Source organism: Bubalus bubalis, chromosome 15 (assembly GCF_019923935.1).
Source record: "Bubalus bubalis isolate 160015118507 breed Murrah chromosome 15, NDDB_SH_1, whole genome shotgun sequence".
NCBI classification, from domain to species: Eukaryota; Metazoa; Chordata; class Mammalia; order Artiodactyla; family Bovidae; genus Bubalus; species Bubalus bubalis.
Window position 1 is genome coordinate 78,556,307 of NC_059171.1, and position 25,598 is coordinate 78,581,904.

Sequence of the window (25,598 nt, forward strand, 5' to 3'; positions counted from 1 at the left end):
CCTCTGACGGTCTGGCTCACACCCGCGGCTCAGGCGGCGGGCCCCCTGACCCCGCCTTCAGCCCGGCACAGCCGGAAGGGAACAAGCACACCCTCCTCTCTGCACAGACTAAACGCGTCTGAGCCCCAGCTTCCACAAGGCTGCACAGAGCCCGGCCCGAGCCTGCTCGTCCCGGTGGGGCAGTGGACTCGGGACGGTCCCGTTGGTGGTGAAACCAGAACCGCCTCCAACGGCCTCGGGCCAGGCCACCCACCGAAGGCGCTGTGATCTCTGTCACTTGTCCACCCACGCTGATAAGACTGAGGCTCCGACCGTCGCCTCTTGTCACGGAGTCATTAAGGATGACAAGTCCCAGGAAGTGGGGGAGGAGGGGAAACACGAATGCGAGGATGAGGAATCAAACCTGCCTCCCCCTGGAAACAGGACTGTGACTTACAGCTCCACAGCAGACGACGAGGGCCCGACAGAGAAACCCTGCTGAAAACGGAGGAAAAAACCACCCGGAGTTGTTTTGCCTCCCATCCAAATTAGAAAATGCTACTCTCCGGATGATTTATGCTGCAATTTTTTCCCTTTATTCACAGAGAATCTGTCAAGCGTCACAGGAGCACCGAACAGCGGTGATATGATTCAGAAATAAAGAAAAGGCTGGGGACGGCTGAGCACACAGCCTGGGTCTGAGGCGACCCCAGAGCCAGGGCCCTGGACGTGTGAGGGCGTGGGAGCCCTGGGCCTTCACAGGGGACCTTGCACACCAACAGTCCCGGCCACGAGGCCTGTGCACAGTGACACCCCCAGGCCGGGACAGGGGCTTCCAGGACCACAGCCTGGCTGGCCGGTCCTCTTTCCCAGCCGCGAGCACAGGTGAGGCTGGCCACCCTGACCCCCGCGGCAGTAAAGGCCTGAGGGCAGCGCCCAGGGGCCTCGGCCAACCTCTGCGCCACCGTGGGGTGTGAGCGTGCCTGGCAGGCCCAGCTCTGATTCCCTGACGTTCAGGGCAGTTTGTTCCAAGCATAACTGTTGAGAGATAGCCAGCTGATCTCCCTGGGATGCCCGTGCCCTCTCCCACAGCGGCCGAGCGCTGAGCTTCAGGGTCCAGTGCCAAGGCCGCCGCTCCCCTAAGCCTTTCCTGATCCCCAGCCATGGGCTGTCTTTCTCCTCTCAAGGCCCCCAACCCCTGGTCACCCACCCAGAAGGTGCCTCCGCGGGAGCATGCTCCTCCACCTCTCAGACGGGCATCTGGCCCCTCAGGGCGCTGGCCAGCGGGTTGTCTGGAGTCTGCTCGTCTTTTCCGTCAGGCACATCCTCCTAGGGCAGTATGTCCTTGCAGAGGGGAGTGGGTGCGTCCTCAGGGGGTGACAATGGTCCCCCTCCAGTCCCTCCCTTCCCTGAAGGTGGGTCCATGTGCCGAGTGGTGGCTCCCATTCAGAACCGCGTCTGTGGCCGTGTGAACTGGCCCTCTTTGCAGGCGTGGGCTCCTCAGAACCCGTGTGTCTCTGGTGGGAGCAACCCTTTCCAAGAAGGGGTACACGTCCCTTTCCTTCCAACGGACTGAACTGAAAACTGTGAGGTGCTGGGTGCTATCAGGTGTCAGACACTCATCAGGAGTTGGCCCTGTCCCTGCAAAGCCTGTGTCTAGGAGACAAGACAAGACACACAGCAGCAGAGAGTCCTGGACACGGGTGTAGGCAGGGACCCTGGGCTCCAGGAGAGAGCCCCGTGGAGGCACCTGAGCACGGACTCCTGCACTGGCCGGCTTTCACCACGTGGAGACGATGGGGGGAACATGGAGATAAGGCACTGTGGTTAACACAGATGGAAACATTCAGCAGCAGGACTACAGGCACGCTGCAAAGACACACTCACACTGGCTCAAGAAGCATGAGGTAGGGGGCTACCCAGGCTGTCCAGTGGTGAGGACTCCATGCATCCACTCCAGGGGGCACGGGTTCGATCCCCGGTCAGGGAACAAAGATCCCACATGTCCAGCGTTGTGGCCAAAAAAAAAAGTATGAGGTTTACGGTCAGGAAAAGGGTGTCGTGAGGAGGCTTCTGGAACCTGGGAGGCGTGGGGGCCCGTGACGGCCCCTCTGCCCCCTGCCTCAGGCACCCCGCCCTGGTCGCCTTCTTCACACCTGCTCTGCTCTCCCTGCACTGGGTCCCTGCCCGCCTGCAGCTCCTTCACTGACCCCCACCCTGGCCTGAGGGGAGCTGTGGCCACCACAGGCCCGCTCCAGCCCCACAAGGGCGTCCGTCCAACCCAGTGGAGCTGGAAAATTGGGGGAAACGACAGGTTCAGTTGAAAAAGCAGGTCCCTTTGACTGGACCACAGGGCCTTTGGAAGGGACAGCCAGAGACAATGGGCTGAGACAGCTGGCGGGGGCCCCGGGCGCCAGGCGGGCTCTGTCTGCAGACGCTTCAGCCCGCAAGGAGCAGAGAGGTGTGCAGGGCCCGTCCGGCCTGGCCCCCGGCCGCTCCATCCGGCCTGGAGAGTGAGCGAGCCGAGGGGGCTGCCTCCCCGGGACTGAGCTGCCCTGAGGAGCGGCTGCCAGCCCGGCTTCATCCTCCCCCTGAGCAGAGGCCACCGGTGGCGTGGCCTGTGGGCACATGACACCTGTTTGCTCCTGAGGAACCGTGGCGGGGTCCGCATGGTCGCTGTGGGGGAGGCCGTGACCCCAGCTGCCAGCCTCCAGGGGTCCCTTTCCTGCCTCGCACCATCCCCTCACTCGGTTCGACAGGGACAGGCTGATCTAGAGGCTAAAGCATTAGGTGCGTGCTGTTCACCTGGGACAGGGGTCTGGCGGAAGCATCCGTCAGACAGCCTTAGTCCCCTCCTGCCCCCGAGTCCAGCCCCCAGATGGCCCGCATCCCCGGGGGCCTCGCAGGTGGAGGGGCCCAGCCTTCCCTGTCCACTCACCTCCTGAGCTGTGCTGTTTCTATGGCAACTCTGGTTCCTGCAGACAGAGGTGTTGGTTGCTGTCGGGACTAATTGCCTGGGCTATTTTAGCTCCTGTGGGGGGGGACCCTGTTGACTGAGCTATGTTACAGGACAGCCTGTGTCTGGAGCGCACCAGCACCTCCAAGGAGGCGGGCTCATGTTGCCACCTCCCCTCGCCCTCAGAGGGGCCCTCCAGAAGTGCCCCTGCATCCCCCCTCCCCCTTTCTCCAGCTCTCTTAGCTCTGAAGCCCCCCCACACCGTCACTGGTCTGGTTAGAAGATGAGATGATTCTAGAGTGACGTGGCACACCTTGCCCCGCCCGGCCTGTGCCAGCCTGAAGGCGAGGTGCTCTCCTCCTGGGGTGGGGGGCCCATGCTCCCGCCCCCGAGGCTGCACCTCTGAGCCAGGCCAGCCTGCAGGTTCTGGTGCAGGGACGCTGGGGCCCTGGGGTCCCACACGATCTGTCCTGGCCCTGCAACAGACAGCAGGCCTCACCTGCCCTCTCCAGCGCCTTCCCTGGTGCCAGGCAGCAGGAGGAGCGAGAGGGGAGTCAGGAGACCTCAGACCTGCCCTCGACTTCAGGTGCTCAATGAGGTGATGGGGGAACACGCGGGGGACCAAGTGACCTGGGGGACCACCCACAGGGAAGAAACAGGCCCTCTCAGCCTTCTACTTCGCATCCGAAGCATGGTTAACAACAGAGTGTACTTGTGAGGGCTGACAACGCTGCTCTTATATCCGACGCTCTTGGCACGGGGCCTGGTTCATGGGAAATGCTCAGTTAACAGCAGAGGTGAGGCTCTTACGTGTCGCCATCGCCCTGCACGTCCACTGTCCCAGCGGCCCTCAGTCTCTGTCCAGTGTCCTTGCCTGCCCTGTCCTCGATGCAGGCACCCCTGAACGTTCATGCCTCTATTTCCTCTTGTTCCATTTTCTTGGCATGTTGTCCACCCCGCCCCTGCTGTGCTTCCTTGGCATGCTCTTGGTTCTCTGTTCCCAGGGAGAGTCATCACGTAAGCCCGCTGCTGGGCGCCTGAGGAAGCTCATCGCGTGGGGTCGGGTTGTGCTTACTCGACTCGAGCCTTCCATGCTTTTGTCACCTACGTTTGGCATGGTAAGTCACTGCAACCCCCGAGGTGCTGCTGCTTCTGCAGCAAGAAGAAAAGAATGATCTCGTGGGACTTGGGTGAAGACGGGATGCGTCGCTGGGTGCAGAGCCCTGGCACGGTGCCGGGCACACGGCGGCACACTTACTAGTCACACATCTGGAGAGTAACAGAGCAGGGCTTTAGGCCTAGGGGTGCGAAACGAAGAGCAGGAGCCCTTTGAGCGTGAATTCGGTGCCAGCTGACGCTATGGACTACAGAGACAGCACAGTGTGTCCCTGATTCTGAGCCTGAAGACACGGCTCACTTCCTGCTCCTCATTCCTCAGAGAGAAGGAAATTAGGAAAGAATGCGCTTTGTTAAAGCACAGTTTGGGGCGAGCCTGATGAAGGCGTTCTTGCAGTGGGGCCTCTCAGTGGTGGGACCAGCTCCCTCCCTGATGGCTTAATAGGTGCCGCATCGGGGACGCAGGGTCTCTCTTGCCACTCGGCCTGAAGAGCTACCAGGGCTCGTTTCTGTCCAACTGCATTGCCGTTGAAAGGACTGATGCGTCGGTATTAATGCTCGGGGCCTTAGATGGTCGCCTGTGCCCCTCTTCTGTGCTGTCAGAGCCCTTTGGTGCAGACTCGGAGTGTGACCTTGCAGCCAGCCACCGCGTGGTAAAACCAGCCTCCGACAAGACTCAGCTTGCTCTTCTCTCTGTCCTTTTTTCCCTCCACCTTTACGGAGGCAGCAGAGGAAGAACTGACAAGACTCAGCTTGCTCTTCCCTCTGTCCTTCTTTCCCTCCCACCTTTACGGAGGCAGCAGAGGAAGAACTGACAAGACTCAGCTTGCTCTTCCCTCTGTCCTTCTTTCCCTCCCACCTTTACGGAGGCAGCAGAGGAAGAACTGACAAGACTCAGCTTGCTCTTCCCTCTGTCCTTCTTTCCCTCCCACCTTTACGGAGGCAGCAGAGGAAGATCCCTGGAGGAGGAAATGGCAACCCACTCCAGTATTCTTGCCTGGAGAATCTCAGGGACAGAGGAGCCTGGTGGGCTACAGTCCATGGGGTCACAAAGAGTCAGACACCAGTCAGCACACACACACACTACTGAGGCAGAACAAACAAGTAAAAGCTGTATCTATATAAAGTGTACAGTGGGAAGTTTTGATACATGTATACACTGTGGAATGATTGCTACAATCAAGTTACTCCATGTCCATCTCTTCACACACGTTTTTTTCTCTTTTGGAATCTACATAATGGTTTAATAAATATTTTTTAATATATTTCTAATTTTTTATTGGAGGATATTTGCTTTACAATATTGTGTTGGCCTGTGCTTTTTTTGTTGTTTTTGGTGTAACGAGACTATTTCAGACCCGCTCTCTCAGCAGACCTCAAGTGTGTGACCGAGTACTCAGCACTGTGGTCACTGCTGAAGTCAGAGCCCCAGAACCTACCCACTTCGTTGGAGAAACATTGTGTCCTTTGAGGAAGGCTTTTAAGGGGAATAATCAGCACTTTATTCTCTTTTTCAAGAAGGACAAGACAACACGCAGTTTAAAGCGAGAGTGGTTTGGGGTGTGTTACCCTGGTTGCTCTGCTGTTCTCGCGCCTCTGCCTCCGGCCCAGGCTGAGAAACACCCGTCGTGGTTTTGCCCGGTGCCTCTCATGGCGCCAGATCCACGTCACCACCCGGTACATGCCACTGGGGTGCTGACGGGCCTGAGTACACGGTGCTTTATGAAAACGGTGGCATCCCCTTTAATTCAGTCCAAAGCGTCAGAATATCTGGGGCGACCTGAGTGTGCACACGGCTCGTCTCCTCTGGGGCCTGCGGTACCAATGTCCCAGTAATGACGTCACCATGCTTCCCCGCAACACGCTGGCTGGTGAGGTGCCAAGGGGGGCTTGGAGAGCCTGCAATCTAATCATAAACTCATTTCTGTCCATTTGCTCATGCAGGGTGTGAAAACCCTTCTCTGCCAGGCCTGCCTTTTCCATGCAAGATCCTACGGGCTCTCCCACAGCAAAGCCTAGCCCACGCACCCGCCTCTCCCTTGTGCTGGAACCACTCCTGGTGACACGGAAGCTGCCTGGCCGCCGGGACCCCGGAACGCACTGAGCAGCGCTCGCGGTTCCTCCTCCTCGGCCCTGGACCATCTGTTGCAACAGAGCTACCAAAGCAGGGCGGAGGCAGAGCTCCAGGCGCCACTCCTGGGTCAGGACGGAGCGGAGACCGCCACCGGTGAGCATCAACTGCCTGCAAAATGCCGGACACTGAGGCAGGTTCTCCACACCTCTGGTCCCATTTAATCCCCAAGTAATCCCTCAAGCAGATGCACCTGTCGGCCCCATTCTACAGGTGCTGAAACAGAAACATACAGGAATTGCACAGCAAGGAATCAAAGAGATGAGGATAAAGGTCTTATTGTGGTGTTGCTGTTGTTCAGTCGCTAAGTCATGTCTGACCCTTTTGCAACTACAGGGACTATAGCCCGCCAGGCTCCTCTGTCCATGGAATTCCCCAGGCAAGGATACTGGAGTGGGTTCCCATTTACTTCTCTGGGGGATCTTCCGGACCCAGGGACTGAACTCACGTCTCCTGCATTGGCAGGCCAGGTCTTCACCACTGAGCCACCTCGGATCAGGGCTATCTGATACAAATTTTGGTTGGGTCTATTCTGCTATACCAATAGAATCTTGGATTTCTGTTTCCTTGAGATCTTCCTTAAAAGGGTATGGGGTGGGGGGTTTCCTGGGATGGATAAGTTGGAGAAATACTATTGAATACATAGCCAATTCCCCCTCTAAGATATTTACAATGTACAGTACTGTCTTAAGTATTCTGAGACTTCCATTTAAAAAATAATGGAATTTTTTTCCCATTGTTACTATGAACATTTTCAAACATATAGCAAAGTTAAAAAATTTTACAATAAGAACTGGTAAACCCACCACCTAGATTCTATTATTAATAGTTAGCTATATTTGTTTTATTGCATATCATTAACATATTTATCTGTTTACCCACCTATTAATTCATGTTCTGTTCATGCATTTTAAAGTAAATTGCAAACATCAGTATACTTTCCCCTAAAAACCTTGACACATATACCATTAACTAGAGTTTAATACACACAGATTCTCTGTGTGATTTCAGTTATTTCGAATATACCATGACTTGCTTCTGTGGCCCAACATACAGTTCACCTTGGTGAACGCAGCCGTACACTTGGAAAGGGTGTGTATGCTGAAGCTGTTTGCTGCAGTGTCCTCTAAATACAGTTAGGTGGTGGATAGCTCTGTGCCACTCGCTTCTTTACTAAATTTTTTTTGTTTTTTGGTCTAACACTTTCATCACTTCTGAAAGATCTTAAAATGCCCAGTTATGACTGTGGAATTGTCTGTAACCACTTCCAGTTGAAGGTAGGTTTTGTTTTGTGTGCTTTGAAGCTCTGTTACTACACACCCGCACACTTGCGATGGCAATGCCCACTCATGGACTGACTGCTTCGTCCTCACGGACTTCCTTCTTTATCTTTGGTAATACTCCATCTTGAAGGGTATTTAAGAGGAGAGTGAAAAAGTTGGCTTAAAACTCAACATTCAGAAAATGAAGATCAGGGCACTGGTCCCATCACTTCATGGGAAATAGATGGGGAAACAGTGGAAACAATGTCAGACTTTATTTTTGGGGGCTCCAAAATCACTGCAGATGGTGACTGCAGCCATGAAATTAAAAGACGCTTACTCCTTGGAAGGAAAGTTATGACCAACCTAGATAGCATATTCAAAAGCAGAGACATTACTTTGCCAACAAAGGTTCATCTAGTCAAGGCTATGGTTTTTTCTGTGGTCATGTATGGATGTGAGAGTTGGACTGTGAAGAAAGCTGAGCGCCGAAGACTTGATGCTTTTCAACTGTGGTGTTAGAGAAGACTCTTGAGAGTCCCTTGGACTGCAAGGAGATCCAACCAGTCCATTCTGAAGGAGATCAGCCCTGGGATTTCTTTGGAAGGAATGATGCTAAAGCTGAAACTCCAGTACTTTGGCCACCTCATGCGAAGAGTTGACTCACTGGAAAAGACTCTGATGCTGGGAGGGATTGGGGGCAGGAGGAGAAGGGGACGACAGAGGATGAGATGGCTGGATGGCATCACTGACTCGATGGACGTGAGTCTGAGTGAACTCCGGGAGTTGGTGATGGACAGGGAGGCCTGGCGTGCTGCAATTCATGGGGTCGCAAAGAGTCGGACACGACTGAGCGACTGAACTGGACTGAGTGATAGTAATACAACCACTCCACTACGGTAATGTAAGCGCACTGTTTGCAGGGGGAGGCTTTTCAGTTCATTCACTTGAACCCACCTACATAAACTGCGTCCCTTCTAGACCAAATACACTTGAATTTTGCTTTTTTGTCTCTTGTAACAGTCTCTGGCTATTATCTTTCTCTTGCGAGCTCTCTCTATATATATATGCACACACCACATATGTAAGTTAAATTGACCTGTTGACATTTTACCTACATTTCTTTACATTTTTTAGTGTAACCTAAGGGATTAAAATATAATTTTAATTTTTTATGATCTACTTAAAAGATCATATCATTTCATATAAAATGAACTCACGTGGCTTCATTTGCCCCACCTCTATTCTTTCTGCTATTCTTGTCAAACATATTAAACTCATATACATTATTAACCACATATTTTTAAATTTTTTAAAAAGAATTCCTATGTATTTAAAAGAAAGAAGAGAAAAAAGTACATAACGTTTGCCCAAGTGTTTAGGATTTCTGGTGGTGCTCACTTTTACCTGAATAACCAGTTCCACCTGGCTCTGTCTGCCTTTAACCTGAAGAACTTGCTGAAGCATTTAGTTTTCCTTCATCGAAATGTTTTTATTTTGCCTTCATCCTGAAGGATGTTTTCACTGGCTATAAGAACTTCAGCTGACAGCTCTTCCCTCTCTGTACTTTAAAAGTATTGTTCGGCACGGGTTCTGGCTTCCACAGTTTATGACAAGAAACTAGTAGTGATTTAAATGGGTATTTCTCTGTAGTCTTTTGGTGTTGTTTCCTGAGTGTATGACAAACCCATGCCCTGAGCCCAGGTGGGGCAGAGACACCCGGGCCCTGAGCCCAGGTGGCCAGAGTTGAGCCTGGCACTGCAGCGCCGCATTCTGCCCACGTCTGCCGTCTGCCTGGCTGCTCTGCCCCGTGACTGTCACTGAGGTAGTCCTGGTCGGCCACAGCTGGGACTACCAGCCTGATGATCTTCACCTGCCAGGTCTCTATCCCTGGGGTCCCATCATGGGGGTCCCAGGCGTGCCCTGTCTCAGCTGGCAGCCCTAAGAAGGGCTGAGGGGCACGGGGATGTCCCCCCTCCCTGGGGACAAACTGATAGCACACCCCACCCCACCCCACCCCACGCCGGGCACTGTGCTGGCCTCTGCACCCTGCTGCACTGCCCCTGGGGTGAGGCCCCGATGGATGTTCTCATCAGCTGTTCCCCTGCCGAGTGGCTGGGCCTGCCAGAAAGCCAGTGATGGGAGGCCCGTGTCTGTCATCTTCTGGTGAGGACGGGGATTGGAAGCACCTCCCCAGGGCCCCTTCATTTGCCGTGAACACCCTGCAGTGTGTGCGTGGGGGCAGCCACAGCCTCGGCCCTGTCCGCAGCTCCTTCAGCCTGACTCCTCTGCTGGGAGGCGGCCTCCGGGGATGTGGCTTGGGAGCGAGTGCCTGAAGCACCCCACGGCCTGGAGGGAGAGGCTCCTTGGAACTGTGAGGCTAGGGCAGCCTTGCCAAGTTGTGGCCTTGCCAAGGTGCCCACACTCCCTCTGGGCAGTGTGGCCTCCTGGGCGACAAGGGAACTGCGTCCCCTGCCCTGGGCATGGGGGGCCTGGCTGGAGTGCGATCCTGCCATGTCCCCACCGGCCATGCGCCACGGCACAGCTGGGCACGGCTCCCCGGCTTGCCTGAACACAGGCCCGCAGCTCCTCTGAGTCCGGGCTCTCCTTGGGCATCGTCTGATTCATTCGCATTTTTATTTATTTTCCCCCGTTTCATCATGATGCTTCATTTCCTCCCATCTGGCACTATGAGGTTTGCATGGCATGAAACTGTAAAAGGAAGATGATGAAGATGATAATGGTGGTTGGAAGGGATAATGGCAGAAGTTCCCCAATTAAAATAAATTTTAGCTTCAGTTTCTTTCCCATTTCACTGTCCAGTAATTTGTGTCGATGCAGAGAGAGGTGGAGAGGAGATGAGTTAAGAAAAGCTCGGCTGGAAGAGCTGTTCAGATGAGAGACTTCCGGTCAGTAATGAAACCCAGAGCCAGAGTGGATCCACCAAGGAGGTCGCATGCCAGCCAAGACACCAGCCCGGGAGTCCGAGCAGAGGGCTGGCCGGCCTCGCCCAGCTCACAGACACATCTGGCCTGCCTCCTCATAAAAAATCTCAAGTCACTGTTTCAAATACAGGAACATTTTGGATATTCAGTTGAGTTTCTGAATCTCTCGACAAGTCAGATGATCACGCCGCACGAGCCACATCCTGCAGGCCCCTGTGGGCCAGCGGCAGATGGCCAGCCCCCTCCTGCCTCCTGTCTCCTCCCAGCTCGTCACAGAGGTGGAGTCCTGCAGCGGCCACCACCCACAGCCCGCCCCTCGCCGTGACCCTGCCTCCTGGGCACCGTTGTCACCCCCTCTGAACTTAAGAGGTTTCTTCACGGTCCTAGGGTTCAGGATTTGAAAGCATGTTGGCGGTACCACACGAACAGTTATTAGATGTGATCAGACGGATGTGGAATCAGAACGTGTGAGCGCTGGGCTAGCCAGGGGCCACCCTACAGGGTTGGGGTGACGTGGGATGGACGGACAGCCGTGGGCGTGCACACCAGCCTCAGAGCAGGGGCCTCTCCCCCTCCCATCCGCAGGCCCAGTGTGGACGGGGCAGGCCTGCCCAGCAAGGGGCCTGGGAGGCTCGTGAGGGTCCCCGCGGCCCCGCCGGGCATCCTGCTCGCCCCCTGCCCCTATGGCTGCTCCTGCCTGGCCCCCGGCACGTCCCTCCCTGCTGCCCGCCAAGCTGCACCCAGCTGTGAGAGCCATCCACACTCGGTGCCCAGCCCCGGTGGCACCTCTGCCAGGCCTTCTTCCAGGCTGGGCTCATCCTCCAGCTTTCAGGATATGTCCCCCAAAGAGAGCAGTGAGCACAGCGTGGCAGTCCACTGGAGTGGGTTGCCATTTCCTTCAATGCATGAAAATGAAAAGTGAAAATGAGGTCGCTCAGTCCTGTCCAACCCTCAGTGACCCCATGGACTGCAGCCTTCCAGGCTCCTCCGTCCATGGGATTTTCCAGGCAAGAGTACTGGAGTGGGGTGCCATTGCCTTCTCCAGTTAACGGGCTATACTCCAATATAAAATACAAAGCTTTTAAAAGAGGCTGCAGGGAGGGAGCAGAGGTCAATCTGGGAGACATACTTTGCTCAACTGCTTTATTTCTCCTTTGGCTCCAAAAAGTACCGTGAGATAACACTCCATGTCTCAAGTGATCAAGCATTTAAGGGCCTTCCCATGAAAGCGGACTGTGTGAAATGACCGGCCCCTTTTTGCTGTTCTCATACGATTTCCGTGGCGGAACCATTGGATCAAGACGGGCAGCTTTGCTCTGCTCAGGCGGTATGAGGTGGGGGCCTGGCTCCCGCTTTATCATTTTCTTTCTGGAATTTCTTTGTTGCGCCTAATTACCAATTCCACATTGTTAAGGACTTTCTCCTTTTCATATTTTAATGGTTGTGGCATTTTCAACATGAAGCCAGACTCCCTGAAAGATTTTTCTAGCTGAATCGATCTTCTGCAAGGCTGAATTCTGTTTTCAAATCCCCAAAGACCCACAGGGGTTCAGGAAGCCCACCTCTCTTCCTGCATCTTTTCAGCGTATTTTTGCCTTATCGGCTTTCTGAGCCGCGCAGGCACTGAGTCAGACGCAGGCCCACGGGGCTACCGCAGGACTGGCTCTGTCACCTGTGGTCAGAGGCTCCAGGGCCCCACTCCACAGTCACCCCAGGGCAGCGGCAGCGGAAACAACACATGACATTTACGTTCACGTTTCCACTTCACACTCTGCCCTCTGAGCATCTGCGTCCACGGCCCTTCCCATCCAGCAAGTTCTCCTCTTCCAACCCAACGAGGAACAAATCAAGGAATACGATGTGCGAGACAAAGCCGGGGGACCCTTCCACCCTGTCACCCAACATCTGGCCTCAACCCACCCCTACCAGCAGGAGGGAAGGAAGGTGGAGAGTCTGTGAGCACACGAAGGTGTTCAGACTTCCCTGCACAGGCGGAGAGGCTTGCTTCAAGTACTTCAAGTGGGAAACCAATGGCATATCTACATGATGATCCTGAAATAGGAGGGCAGACTGCATGGAGGAGCGTCCTGTGAAGTCAACAGAAGGAAGGAGCCTAAAGATGAGCACTCTGTCTGGGAAGAGAGCTGGAGACAGAGGATAACCCAAAGGCCAGTGTGGCAGCAAAAGGTGAGGCAGGGTGCCAGCCACCAGCTGGAGGGCTGCCCGGAGACCACTGAAGAAAGCTACCTACATGCCCCAAAGGGGCTGCTGGGAGCCGCCCATCGACTAACCCATCCTTGTCACCTCAGGAGATGACACACAGGAAGCCGGTCAACGCTCTTACTGGGATGCTGGAGGCGGCTTCGGTGGCTGAGCACAAGTAACTGAAAAGGACTCTACAGCTGCCAAGAGGGAATAAGTGCAGTGAAAAAGCAAGCTCGACAGCTGCACCCAGTGATCATCTCAGCACTGCAGCCTTCCCTCAAGGGAGCACTGACCCCAAAGATGCTTCTCACTTGATTTTCTTTTGTGGTCGGGAACAGGCCATCTGCACCTCTAACAAAGACTCCCACGGTACAGGGGGCCCTGGCAGGACAGTGAACTCTGGGAGATGCCCAGGTCGGCAACGGGAGATGAGGTGAGGGTCCAAAGTGTCAAGTCCAAATCCACCCCAGAGAAAGATGAGGCCGCCATGTCCCCAGAGATGACACTGCACTCCTTGTGGGCAAAGAGCACATCCAAATGGACACACAGAACCAGAACACGGACAGGTGAACACCACGGCTTCAGAAAGCTGAAACGCACCTGGCCGTGAAACGCAAAAAAAAAAAAAAAAAAAAAAAAAAAAACCTGTACATATTTCAAATAATAATGCTACGTGCACATAAAAACAAGAAATGCAGAAGATTCCCCCGCGATTCTCTTCCTGTGAGCACTGCAGGAGCTCCCTCCAGTCACGTGGCCTTACGAGCCGGTCTCACTTCGGTCCGTTGATCTGCACGCTCCATGTGTCACGTTACAGACCCCAGCTTACGCCCCACCGCCTCCACCCATGAAGCAGTGGACACTGTCCGCATGGCAGGACTGGGCCTGGAGGGGGGTGCTCACTCCTGATCCCAGGTCACGGACTCCAGATCCTCCCAGCCTCTGGAGGCATCGCTGAGTGTCCACCCCGTGGTGAGCAGGCAGACACAGAGCCAGGGGGTCAGGGACAGTGACCAGGGCCGGAGGGCCCACAGCCCCGGACGGCTGTGAGCTGTGGATGGCCCAAGAGCCTTGGCAAGAACCTGGCCCAGCCCCCTCCCCAGCCCGGGTCTCAGCAGCAGCTCAGGGACGTCCCAGCCTCGCAGAGCCAGGCCCCAGGGCCTCCCGCTCCATGCAGGGCGCTGCCTTCACGCTCATCTAGGGAGCCTGTCTCCCCTGCCCGAGTCTGCTGGCATCACAACCCTCATTGTGACAACGGAGCTCAGCATTACAAATTCTACAGAAACACAATCTGTGATGGCTGCATGACCGTCAATTATACAAACGTACCGTAATTCACTAATCACGCCCTACTGTTGGACATTCCGGTTTCTAAAAATAACACAGACATAAACACCCTTGTGCTCGCCCTCACTCTGCAGTTGAGATTTATTTTCATCCGGACAGCTTCCCAGGAGGCACTCGCTCCCTGGCTCGGAAGCTTTCAGCGCTCTTTGTTACAGGATCTCAAACGGCCCTGCATTGAGGCTGCAGCACATGGTGCCTTTATGTTCACAGACACCCTGGCACTTCAGGGAGGACATCTGGACACGGGAGGGCGGGGCACCCACAGGACCGGGACCCGTTCCTCCAGACACTCCCCATGGACCACGGGGAGTCCTGCCCTCCCCGGGACAAGGAGGACATGGGACAAAAGCTGACTCTGACCAGTGCCCCCAAAGCCCACTTGGTAAGGCACCCCCTCCAGCAACATAAGGACCGACAGGAGCACCTGGAAGCTCCAGGTGCAGGGCAAGGGCAGGCCGCGGAGGCACAGAGGCATGGGTGCGAAACCTCGGACCAACAGCTGAGCTCAGACTGCAGCCTCCAGGACTACGAGAAACTTCTATCGTTTCCGAGCCCTCCGGCCTGCTGTACTTCATTATGGCGGCCCAAAGACACCGAGGTCATCTCCCCATCTCAGGGTCTTTAATGCGACACATCCGCAGAGTTCCTTCCGCCACATAAGCAAACACGTGTCCAGGTCCCGGGGACTGGAACATGGACGTCTCTGCCCCCCATCCTTGTTAACCACCGGGTCCTGCACTGGGCCCTGGGGGGGCGGGGGGGGGGGGGTGAAGAGGGACGACGAGGAAGGCGTGGCCCCCAGAGTCGCCACCTGCTGGGGAGAGACAGCCGCGGACCTGGTCCCGGAGCAGTGGACTCCAACAGCGGCCCGGTGCTGAGAAACGCGGGACACGTAGGAGGAGGAGGTGTCTCGAGGGTCAGGCAGCCTCCTGCAGAGAGGACGTCTGGACCGGCATGGGAGGGCGGACACGTTCCCCAGGAGGACAGAAAGGAGAAATCCGTTCCCCGGGGAGAGGGCGGAGCACCAGCCCACACTTGACTCTGCAGCACTCTCTCTCTGTCAGACATCCCGGCTCCACGCCCGTCAGGAACCTGGGGCCCTGGGACCTAGAGGCAGGAGCCCGCCTGTCTCTCCCTGCAGGTGGCGGTGAGACCGCGGAGAGGCCACGGTGCTTTCTCGGAGGCCTCCCGGTCCCCGCCTGCGCGGAGGGGTCAGGGCTCTGAGGATCTCAGAGTGCCCCCTTCCAACTTCCAGGTTCCAAAGTTTGTTAAAAGGTATTGTTCACAACAATCATTACAAATACTCAGAAGAACTGCATTTCCAAAAGAATACTAAGAGTATTTAAGAAAACACTAAGAGATTAAATAAGGGGAAAAAAACAAACAAACAAGGCAAGATTGTGTAACTTCAGGCAGTCAGCAAATTCTGGGGAAAAACAATGTTTGACAGAGGCTAGATTTATAATTTCCCTAAAATACTTAAACACTTCTACCAAGGAACTCTGCCCCTAGTGCTATTAATAGGCGCACTTGAGAAGATGACTCAGAGAAGGAGGCAGAGGAAAGCCGTCCATGACACTATCCCAACAGTGACGGACTTCCTCCCCAGGACGGAGCACAGAACGCTTCCGGTTATGCTGATCCCAGCGGCGCAGGGCGGGGCGCTCACAGCCTCTGCTCCACACCGCCTCACTGCAGGCTGCATCCGCACTGAGCTGCCCAGGCAGACAGGACTGTCAGTCTGTCTGTCTTTATTCCCTGGAGGGCTCCCTCCTGCACCCCCTGTGACTCTCAGTTCAGTTCAGTCGCTCAGAGCATACGGCTTATTCGTCTGCAGACCCTCAGCACCCGGCACAGGGCCTGTACAAAGGGCGGTTAAGAACACTCCCGCATGGTCTGAAACATGCCTTCTGCAGCTGCCAATGCTAGCCTGTTCTGCTCCCTGAGTTTGCAGATTCTCCCCCACGTGATACCCTGGAAAATTGCTTTTCTCGGGCAAAACACCTGGAGAGACATCAGGTCCTCTGCGCCCTGTCTCCTCTGAACAGACTGGGACAGGCACACGCCTCTCAGGTCCAGGGCTGCGGAACATAGGCTAACAAGGCGGGCCTCAGGTCCCGTTTAGCAGAGACAGTGCCTCCATGGATTTTTTATTGTCAGAACTACTCATCAAGAACAAAAGTTCCCAGAGCAAAGCAGCTTGGCCTCCTGATCTCCAGGAGCTGCACCCCCTGCCTCCCACAAGGTGTCCATTAGCATTCAGCAACCAGAATCTCTGCTCCTTCTTCCAGAAGCATCTCCAAAGCACACGGTGCAAACACAAACAATGCAATCACTTATAGAAAAGAGAGAGGAGTCAGGGGGAGCGAGGCAGCTACGCGCTAAGCAGGAAGCCTGCTGCGTGCCGCATGCACAACAGGTTCACAGAAAATGATTAATTGGAAATGAAAGAATTTCCTCTAACCTAACCACCGTCACACAGCCACGAAGGAAGCAAGGCTGCCCAGCGTCCTGGGGGCCTCCCAGCACAACAGCCCGAGTTCTCCTGGATGGACATTTTTAAAGAGAAAAAGGTCCCTGGAACATATCAATTCTAGGAGAAAGAAAAAAAAAAAAAAAAAAAAACGAATGAACTGAACAGGATGCTAATAGGAGGCTGACTCTGGTCAATACACAGGAGCACTCCCTCCAGGCCAGGCTCCGCATTAAGAGGTGAGGGTTCCAAGGCAGAGGGATGAGGCCCCTGGCTTGACCATCTCATCCTAGAGGGGAGCTGAACACGGGGCGAGGTCGTGCCAGGTGACCCCAGAGCAGCAGACCAGACACCAGGTGCCCCGCATCCAGTCCTCATGGGACGCCTGCACGTGGGGCAGGACATGCGAGGACTCTGGCCCTACCTGCCCGAACTTCTCCAACGGGGGACAGGGCGGCCATGGTTTCAGCCCCTCTTTATCAGATGGACTCGGGTGCCCTCACTGCAGGCTGCTGCGGCTCCATAAGCAAGTGTGTGAGGCTGGCAGTGTGATGCCCAGCGCCCGCCGGGTGTCACACACCCATCCCTTTCTGGTCCCCGTGTTCCCGAAGCCTGAGCGCAGAGGCTGGGCTCTCAGCCAGTGGCCTGAGTCTGAGCACAGCTGCCCAGTTAAGCCCGACTGAGACACCCGGGGTTCATTTCCACGCCGAGCATACATGTGCATCACGCCAGGCGGCGTGGGTATGTCTTTGTGCCCCTTCCCACATGGTACCAGTGTGGCGCTTAGGACGTGCTGGGGATTCTGGTAACACCTTCTGAAATGATGTGCAGAACAAAAGAACGCAGAGTCAACTGTCACGTTATACGTTCATACGGGACAAAAGCAGCCATCCTTTACAGACAGCAAAAATCAAAGATGAAGACAAAGAAGCGCGGGCATTCCCCTTAGACACCGAGGACGTACTTGGACCACAGCCCCGTCCACATCTCAGCGCCCTTCCTGCAGCACTGCCCACCGACCCCTCTTTGACCCCAGGCTGTCCTGTGACTCGTTTGACCAATGCAATGTGCAGAAGAGACACGGGCCGCATCCAAGCAGAGAGCTCCCCAGCTGCCGTGTGGCCTGTCCCTTTCCCCAAAACCAGCACATGGCTCAGGAGTGAAAGCAAAATGGAGCAGAGCTAAACTGTGGTGCTCACAGAACCTGAACCAGAAACAAACCTTTCTGTTTACTAAACAACTAAGATTCGAGGTCTTTTGTTACTGCAGAGAAACAGCCTAAACTGAATGATACAGAAAGTGATCCAATTCAGTTCCTAGGCCCTAGGCGGGGAGCCAGCAGGGCGACAATGAGAATGTGACCCCCGCCCAGAGGTGGCTCCCAGGGCAGAGACAGACGTGCCAGGGAATAGGGCTGTCAGAGCAGGAGATGCAGGGGACACGTGGAGAAGCAGCAGGAGGAGCAGGGCAGCCCGAAGCTCCCAGGATGAGGAGCAGATGTTCAGGCTGGGTCCAGAGGGGCCCTCCCAAACACAGCAGGGCGCCCCGAGCCCCCGCCAGGCCCTGTGCTGTTTCACTCCAGCACTTCCTCTTTCTCTTTTTTTCCCTTCTGCTATGGAACATCAATTGGGAACTGGGTGATGAAAGAGGCAGAAAGGGGTGCTTTGTTTTTGGCTTTTAAAAATGCACGACGATTCTGGCAAAAATAAACACTCTTAACCGTATATGCTCATCAGTCATGCTTCCTGGTATCCACCCAAAGGAGCTGAAAACTTATATCCACACAAAACCCTGCTCATGGACACTCAGTGCTAAAAAGAAATGAGCTATCAAGTCATGAAAACATGTGGAGAAAGAACCTTCAGCGTGTTGTCACTAAACAACAGAAGTCAGCTCGAAAATGCGACATCCTGTATGCTCCCCACTCTGTGACCTTCTGGAAGAGGCAAAACTAAGGAGGCAGGAAGAGGACCAGTGGTTACCAGGGGTCAGCGGGGAGGGAGGGATGAACAGGGGAGCCCAGGGGACTTTGCAGTGATGGATACACTTCCTTCTACCTTGGTCCACACCCACAGAACCCACGGCAGCAAGCAGGAAACAAACAAAACAGCCCCCGGTGAGGAGCCGGTCTTGGGGGTGGGGGCACAGGGGTGGGGGCACAGAGGCGGGCGCACGTGCTCTTCTCTTTACACTCAACTGAGAGACTCACAGCCTTTGCCCCGTGACCCGACTCCCCCCCACCTCTCGGGTGCCCGTTGGCTGCTCTGACCCTCCTCTGGTGCCCCCTCTGCACTGGTCTAGCATTCAGCCTTGCCCTTGACCTATTTGATTGTCTAGTCACTGACTGGCCTTTGCCTCCCAACACCCTCTGGGTTCTCTGAGCCATTGTCCTATAACACCTGCATCTCCAGTGCCTGGAGAGGACGGAAGCTCTCGACTCACAGGCAGAAGCACCATGGAGCTGGCGGAGGGCGGAGGGTTGGGGGTGCTCACGGCAGCACGCCTCCTACGACCTGGTGCAAACCCCAGCTCGGACACCTGCCTGCACCCAGACTCTCACCAGCCACCACCTCTTCCAGATACTTCCTAAAAGGTCAATCTGACACTCTCATGCCTTGAACTCTCTTGTGACCATCCCTTCCCCTCCAAGGACAGACGTGGCTTTGACCGTGGCTCACACAGGAGGATTTCGAGCCAGCAGTAAAGCTGTCATTTGTCCTGCAGGTTAAAACTGGAAAACCCAAATGACACAGACATCTTCAAATGTGTCCATCGTTAAAAATGTACTAAGACTCATTTCCTTCCACCCTGGCATCCAAGGTCCACTAAGTTCCGGCCCAGACAAGTCCACTCCCACCTCCCTCCGCACTTGGGCACAGGAAACACCCACCTCTCCCATCCTACGCTCCAGTGAGCTGTTAATCGGATGGGAAAAATAAGCCTTGCCCTGGAAAAACACAAACAGTGACCAGCTTCCGCTGGTTTTGGAGGGGGCAGCATAAAGTACAGCAGACACACACAGACGCTGCTCCGGCTGATCCGGACTGCCTCCACTCCCATCTGCTCCCGTGGACATCCAGGACGCTGCCTCACCCCTGGGGGCCGCAGCCTGGTCCTGCCAGACCCCGAGCCACTCAGCTCCAGGGCCTCGCCAGCTCCCAGAGGCGGCAGCAAGGCTTCCCCATCCCGCTGGGCCTCTGAGAGCCCCAAACGGCACCAGTGTTCCCCCGATGTGTCTGCCTGAGCAGCTGCTGAGCCTTAATTATCCGACAAGCGGGGTGACTTAGAGCACAGAGACACAGACACAGAAAACGCTGCACTTCTTCATCCGGTCATTTTCCAAACCCCAGACAGAAAATGCTTATGTGTTTCATCCTGAGCTTGTGAAAAAGAGTCAGTGAGTTTTCTTAATGTTGACTGATCCGCTGGGGATGAAAAGGCATGCATGTGGGGTGCAAGGTTAGATAAGAAGAAAAGATCTAATAATAATGGCTCCATCACAGAAAGGAGATAAGCCAGACACCAATGCCTTCTGATGGAGATTCTTTGCAAAAAAAAAAAAATCACGGAATATGATGACGCCTCTAGAGCTTACTACCGATTTAATAAGGAATAAAGAAAAAGAAGTCAGTCACAGGGGCAAGGTCACCACCACCAGAGGCACCCAACCGGCCACATCCCCACCTGGGGGCCCTGATGTGGTCCACGGACAGTGAGAGAGAAAAGTGCACAGGGAACCTACAGACTCAAAACAGACTGGATGCTAATCAACCTCTTGAATTCTGATTGCAGGGTTTAAAAAGCAAACGACACCAAGGTCACTAGAAATGTACGCATTCGTATGAAGGAACTGTTTGTCTTTAAACATGGGGCGGCACTGCAGTTACGTTTTTTAAAAAGGGCTCCAAGGTTGACGATGTTCATTTGAAAACATGGTATGACATTTAGTTCGGTTCAGTTCGGTTCAGTCGCTCAGTTGTGTCCGACTCTTTGCGACCCCATGAATCCCAGCACGCCAGGCCTCCCTGTCCATCACCAACTCAAGAAGTTCACCCAAACTCATGTCCATCGAGTCGGTGATGCCATCCAGCCATCTCATCCTGTGTCGTCCCCTTCTCCTCCTGCCCCCAATCCCTCCAAGCATCAGAGTCTTTTCCAGTGAGTCAACTCTTCGCATGAGGTGGCCAAAGTACTGGAGTTTCAGCTTTAGCATCATTCCTTCCAAAGAAATCCCAGGGCTGATCTCCTTCAGAATGGACTGGTTGGATCTCCTTGCAGTCCAAGGGACTCTCAAGAGTCTTCTCTAACACCACAGTTGAAAAGCATCAAGTCTTCGGCGCTCAGCTTTCTTCACAGTCCAAGTCATTGCAGTTAGGATTTTAAAAAGCGCTCCAGTGCTAACAATTAAAATGTTTACAGATGAAATAAGAGGTTGCCTTGAATCTGCTTCAAAATAACACAAGAACATGGGGAAGCTGGTGAGGGAGAGACAGGAAGACTGCCCGTGACTCACTGGTGCAGAAGCTGGGTGAAAGGTCCTCGTATGGCCGCCTTCTGCATATGTTCGAAGTGTCCTCAGGAAAGTTTCTCAGTAAAAGAAAGAATAAGGACACGCCCCTTCCCTGCAGCTCCATCACTGAAGTGGCCCAGGGGACCCCGCTGGGCTTCTTCCGCCCCTTTGGCAGGAAAGCCGCTCTAGGACCCACACGGTGTGCTGTCCGGACACGTGATAGGCTCATCTATTCCCAGAGACCCAGCGGTGGGGGCCCCAGGGAGGCGACGCCCGCACCAGGCGATGCCGGGCCGCTGAGCAGGTGGAGGTTCCCCGAAAGGGAGGGTGGGATGAGATGGGGGGTTGGGGGGAAGCTGAGAAAACATCTGCCACGGTAAATAGATTTATGAGTAAACGAGGGTTCTCGTGAAATTTAATTTTAATGGTTTGATAATTAAGCAAAAACACAATAATTATCATATCTTAATTCTTCCAGTAAATTTGCTGCTGGGGACACTGTATTTTCTTAAGGAAGTTTATGATGTTTCAGTCAGAAAGCGTTCCCTGGTTTCTGGCCATCTTTTGAAACTGGAGGCAGAGGGACGCCCAGGCCTGGGGATACAGCCTAAAGAGGAGTAGGTGACTCCCGAGGAGAGGTGTGGGGGCAACTGGGCAGCTCTGGGCTCCAGCTTCCACCAACAGCATGGCCGTGACCGCGCTCACAGGAGGCAGAAACGAGCACAGTGCCTGAACCCTGAACGTGAGGCTAGAAGGCGAGAGTGCCGTGAAAATGGGATCCTCTTTCTAACACCCCTCAGGGAGAAGTGAACGTTACTACAGGCACCTACCTAGCTCTAAGTCCTGAGGACACTCTCAATGTCATGACCGATGGCGTGGAGCCCCAGGAAATGTAATCAGTGCAGACCAAGCACCACAAATCCTGTCAGGCGGAAGTGAGGTGAACAAATGGCCCTTAATTACAGAATTAATGTATCAACCAGGCCACAGAACCAGAGATGAGTCACTGATTTCCAAAGGACCTTTCCCAGGAAGAGATGAGGAAGGTGAAAGGTACTTGCTACATCCGTTTGCTGGAATGCTGTCTTTTAAATGACACGATGAAAAGAGATCTCTCTAAGCAATATGGGGATTAAGAGTGTTATTTCCAGTTTAGAAGTGCGAATATTCAGCCTATGAGGCAGTCCCTCATGCCCCTCATCAGACACTCAGGAAATGCTTGAATCCCTGAACACCCTGGAAGTCAGAGCCCAGACGGCCCCTCCCCAGCCCTCCTCCCCGCCTGGACGGTGACAGTGGATTAGTGCCGCTCACGGCTTGCCTAAGGCTGCACAGAGAGGAGGACACAGGGACAAAACCCGCTCCCCTACTCCTGCAGCCATCCTAGCGCTCGGCCGCGGGGTCAGGCAGACCTGAGTCCCCTCCGATCTGACTCAGCCTGCTTGTCTGTAACCCGTGGACAGACACTCTCACAAGAGGGTACTAAGAGGACAGAGCACCAAAACTCCAAACAGCCAGGGCTTGGACACTGCACTCCACACTCCAGAGGACGCGTTACGCTTGTCCTGGGCACACCTTCCTACCCAGAAGGGAGAGACCCAGGCACCCCCGCAGCCCAACTGGAGCTGGCCCCTCTCCTGTGCAATGCCCCCGGTGCCCCAGGATGCCAGGGCTCCTCCAAGGGCAGCCTCACGGCTACACGGCTTTCAGGGGCAGCTTCTCACTGAAGGGGAGGCTCTGCCACGCTCGACGATCACACCAGAGTCTGAGGACCACTCACCACTTCGGGGGGAGGGGGGCCCGCCCTGCCCACCCCAGGGTGGCCGAGCCTGTCCAAGGGCAGCCCGCGTCAGCGCCCAGGGATGCTGAGCTGTGCTGGAGCTGGCTCCGCATGGCGCAGGAAGAGCCTGGCGGGGGTTGAGCTCAGGACTCCAGGGGATGGGGGGAGTATGGGGGTCCGAGGAGATACAGCCTGGAGAGACGAGGACGCAGCCCAGTCTCGGGGTGTCCCACAGCTGCCAGGCAAGGTCCACCCACCACAGCTCCTTCCCCCCGACCAGCTCCATCAGACCAACAGCCCGGGACCCCTCCAAGGAGACAGAGCATGTGTCAGAACCAGGCAAGGCTGGAGAGTTCTAGAGAGGGGGCACAGGGACTCCTGCATCCCGCAAACACAGGACACCCGTGGGCTGGTGGGTCTGGGGGAGTGGCAGCAAGCTGGCTCCCCAGACAGACGGGGCATCGTGAGCTTGGCTATACCCCACCCCCAAACAGCCCGGCTGCCCGAGACCCTTGCCATCATTCCCCGGCCAGGGAGGGTCCTGACTTACTCATCCCGACGCAGGCTCCATGGAGCATGTTCTGGAAGCACTGATATTTATTGAATGAATATTTTATGAATGAATAAAGAATGTGTGAGTTAGGAGCATTGAGAAATGAGGACTTAAGCACAAAGCTTAACAAGGAAGAAGCCGGAAGCACAAGAACCAACTGTGCTGGTTTGTGAATGGGCTCGTTAACATCGCTGAGACTTCCGGTGCCGCCAGGCATGAGTCAACCTTAGAACAGGCTTGGCGATCTGTACATTTTGTAAAAGCAGGTTTTATTATTGGTGTCGTGAGATGACCTGAATGGTGCCCTCTGGGATCTCAGGTTGCATCTAAATGTCTAGACGAGGCAGACGGTCTCCTGCCCCCCTTGGGAGACCAGCATGTGGCCCAGGCAGCTGCTGGTGGCCTTGACCCCAAGGTTGGGGCAACACCCCAGGAAAGAGCTGTGCTTACACCCCAGAGCCAGAGCATTCACCGCCACGGCCTCCACGCAGCAGCACCTGGTCCCTGCAGGCAGCCACACGGCAAGAACCCCTGAGAACAGGAGCTGTTGGGCGGGGCGGGTCCTTCCTCTCGAGGGTTAGGCGGTAAAGCCCTCCTGACTACCAGCCCCGGACGGCCAACACGACTGGGCATTCCTGGGTCATCAATGGGGGCATCAGACGGCCGCACCCTGGGAGCGACCTTGTGTGGATCAGCACAAGATGGGTGAACGGGCGCTCGTGGGAACCGGGCACGAGGCGCTGTCGGGGGGCGGGACCGACCACACTCAGCTCCAAAGCATGACGCTGTCGAGAGCAACTAAAGGGCACACAGAGAGATACACGATGCGCAACCACTTACGTCATCAACAGACGCCTCTGAAAACAGCGCTTCCTGGGGCCGTAAATAAACACGATGACGCGGCAGTGAAGGGCGGTGTGACGATGCCACGTCCTGGAGACACGGAGGCCCCCAAGGAGGAGGAGGAAGGGAGGTGGGATGAGGGGCGTCAGGCTCCGCTGCTCGTTCGTTTGCTCGTTTCTTCCCAGTGTTTTCTTATGAGTTGAAAGAATTCCTCAGAGAACATTCTCCACCCATTGTATGACATATCCCGGAACTAACACTTCACTCTGTTTGATCAGCTCACCCCGTCCGCCTGCCCAGCCCCCTGCCGGGAATCTAACTTTTTAGGCATTCCCGAGACTAGCGCAGCTATCGAGAGACACCACCCAAGTCCTCCGAGGGGCAGAGTTCCACGCGTGCTGACAGTTTTCTTTTTGATACAAAACCAACTTAATGGTGGGACGCACAAATCTTAAGTGCACATTGGCTAAATCTTAACAGTGGCAAAACACCTGTGTAACCCACACCCAAACATCGAGTCACACAACACGACCATCACCCGGACTATGCCCTGCCCCCCTTCCTGGTCAAAGCCCACCCCGTCCTCTCCGGAAGCAATGCTCTGCTTTTACCGTCATCTCAGCAGAGTCTTGCTGGTCCCGGGGTCTCAGATGCCTGGAACCACGCTGGGTCAGGCACCTGCGCTCGGCATGAGCTTCCTGACCCCGCCGGCGCTGCTGTGTCAGGAGTGCGCTGGTTTTGCCTGCTGAGTAATATTCCACCAGGGAAATGCCACCGTTGGGTAGTCCTGCTCCCATGATGTGGACACCCAAGCTCCTTCTAGCTTTTGGCTTGGGACATTCTTTACAGGTCTTTTGTAAACATTTTTTTTTTTAACTTTTCTTGAACAACTAGTGTTGGGATAGCTGGGTGGAGTGTGTGCACGTTTACTTGTGTAAGGAACTGGCCTCCGTGGGCTGAGCTGGGGTGGCGGTGCATCTCGCCCGCAGGCCTGAGCCTGGCCTGGCTCCTGCAGCATCACGGCCTCCGAGGAGCTTCCCACTGATGCTGACACACGTTCCTGAGAGCGACACCCAGTGCCCCCCATACAGCTCTCCTAAGGATTTGAAAGTGAAAGGTCTTGCCCAGAGTCTGGGTGTCCTTAGACATGGTGCTTGATGGACATCGGCCGGCTCTCCCTTGACCTTACGACCACTCCCGTCCTTTCCCTGAACCTGAATAAGGACCACAGTGTCTCTGAGAGGGGGGCCAGACTGCCCAGCCCCAGGGCCTCAGGGGCCGGCCTGACTCGGCCCTCCCACGGGTGGCGAGAGCAGGGCCGGGGCCCGGGGGACACTTACCGCTGACACTCGCCCGCGTGCAGGATGAGCTCCTCGTCGCTCCGGGCGCGGACGCTCAGCTCGTGCTCCGTGGCGTTGAAGACGTCCAGGAGCAGGTGGCATTGCCGGGTGCTGTGGCGAGAGACAGAGCCCAGGTCGGCATCTTCTGACAAAGAGTA

The 25,598-nt window shown here is 55.2% G+C and overlaps 1 protein-coding gene across 13 annotated transcripts in view; it reads right to left on the minus strand.

The window, feature by feature from the left end:
• TRAPPC9 (trafficking protein particle complex subunit 9) overlaps nt 1-25,598 on the minus strand; it is a 388,230-nt gene that overhangs the window by 118,656 nt on the left and 243,976 nt on the right. For 8 of the 13 annotated variants that reach the window (XM_025264824.3, XM_025264825.3, XM_025264823.3 and 5 more), the window contains one exon: nt 25,441-25,551. In XM_025264824.3, the coding sequence (XP_025120609.3) occupies nt 25,441-25,551 (111 nt within the window). Of the gene's footprint in view, nt 1-5,534; nt 5,958-9,197; nt 10,157-23,288; nt 23,503-24,097; nt 24,292-24,711; nt 24,846-25,001; nt 25,161-25,440; nt 25,552-25,598 lie in introns of those variants that run through there. The other 5 variants (XR_006545107.2, XR_006545106.2, XM_044928871.2 and 2 more) reach the window with 5 other exon arrangements.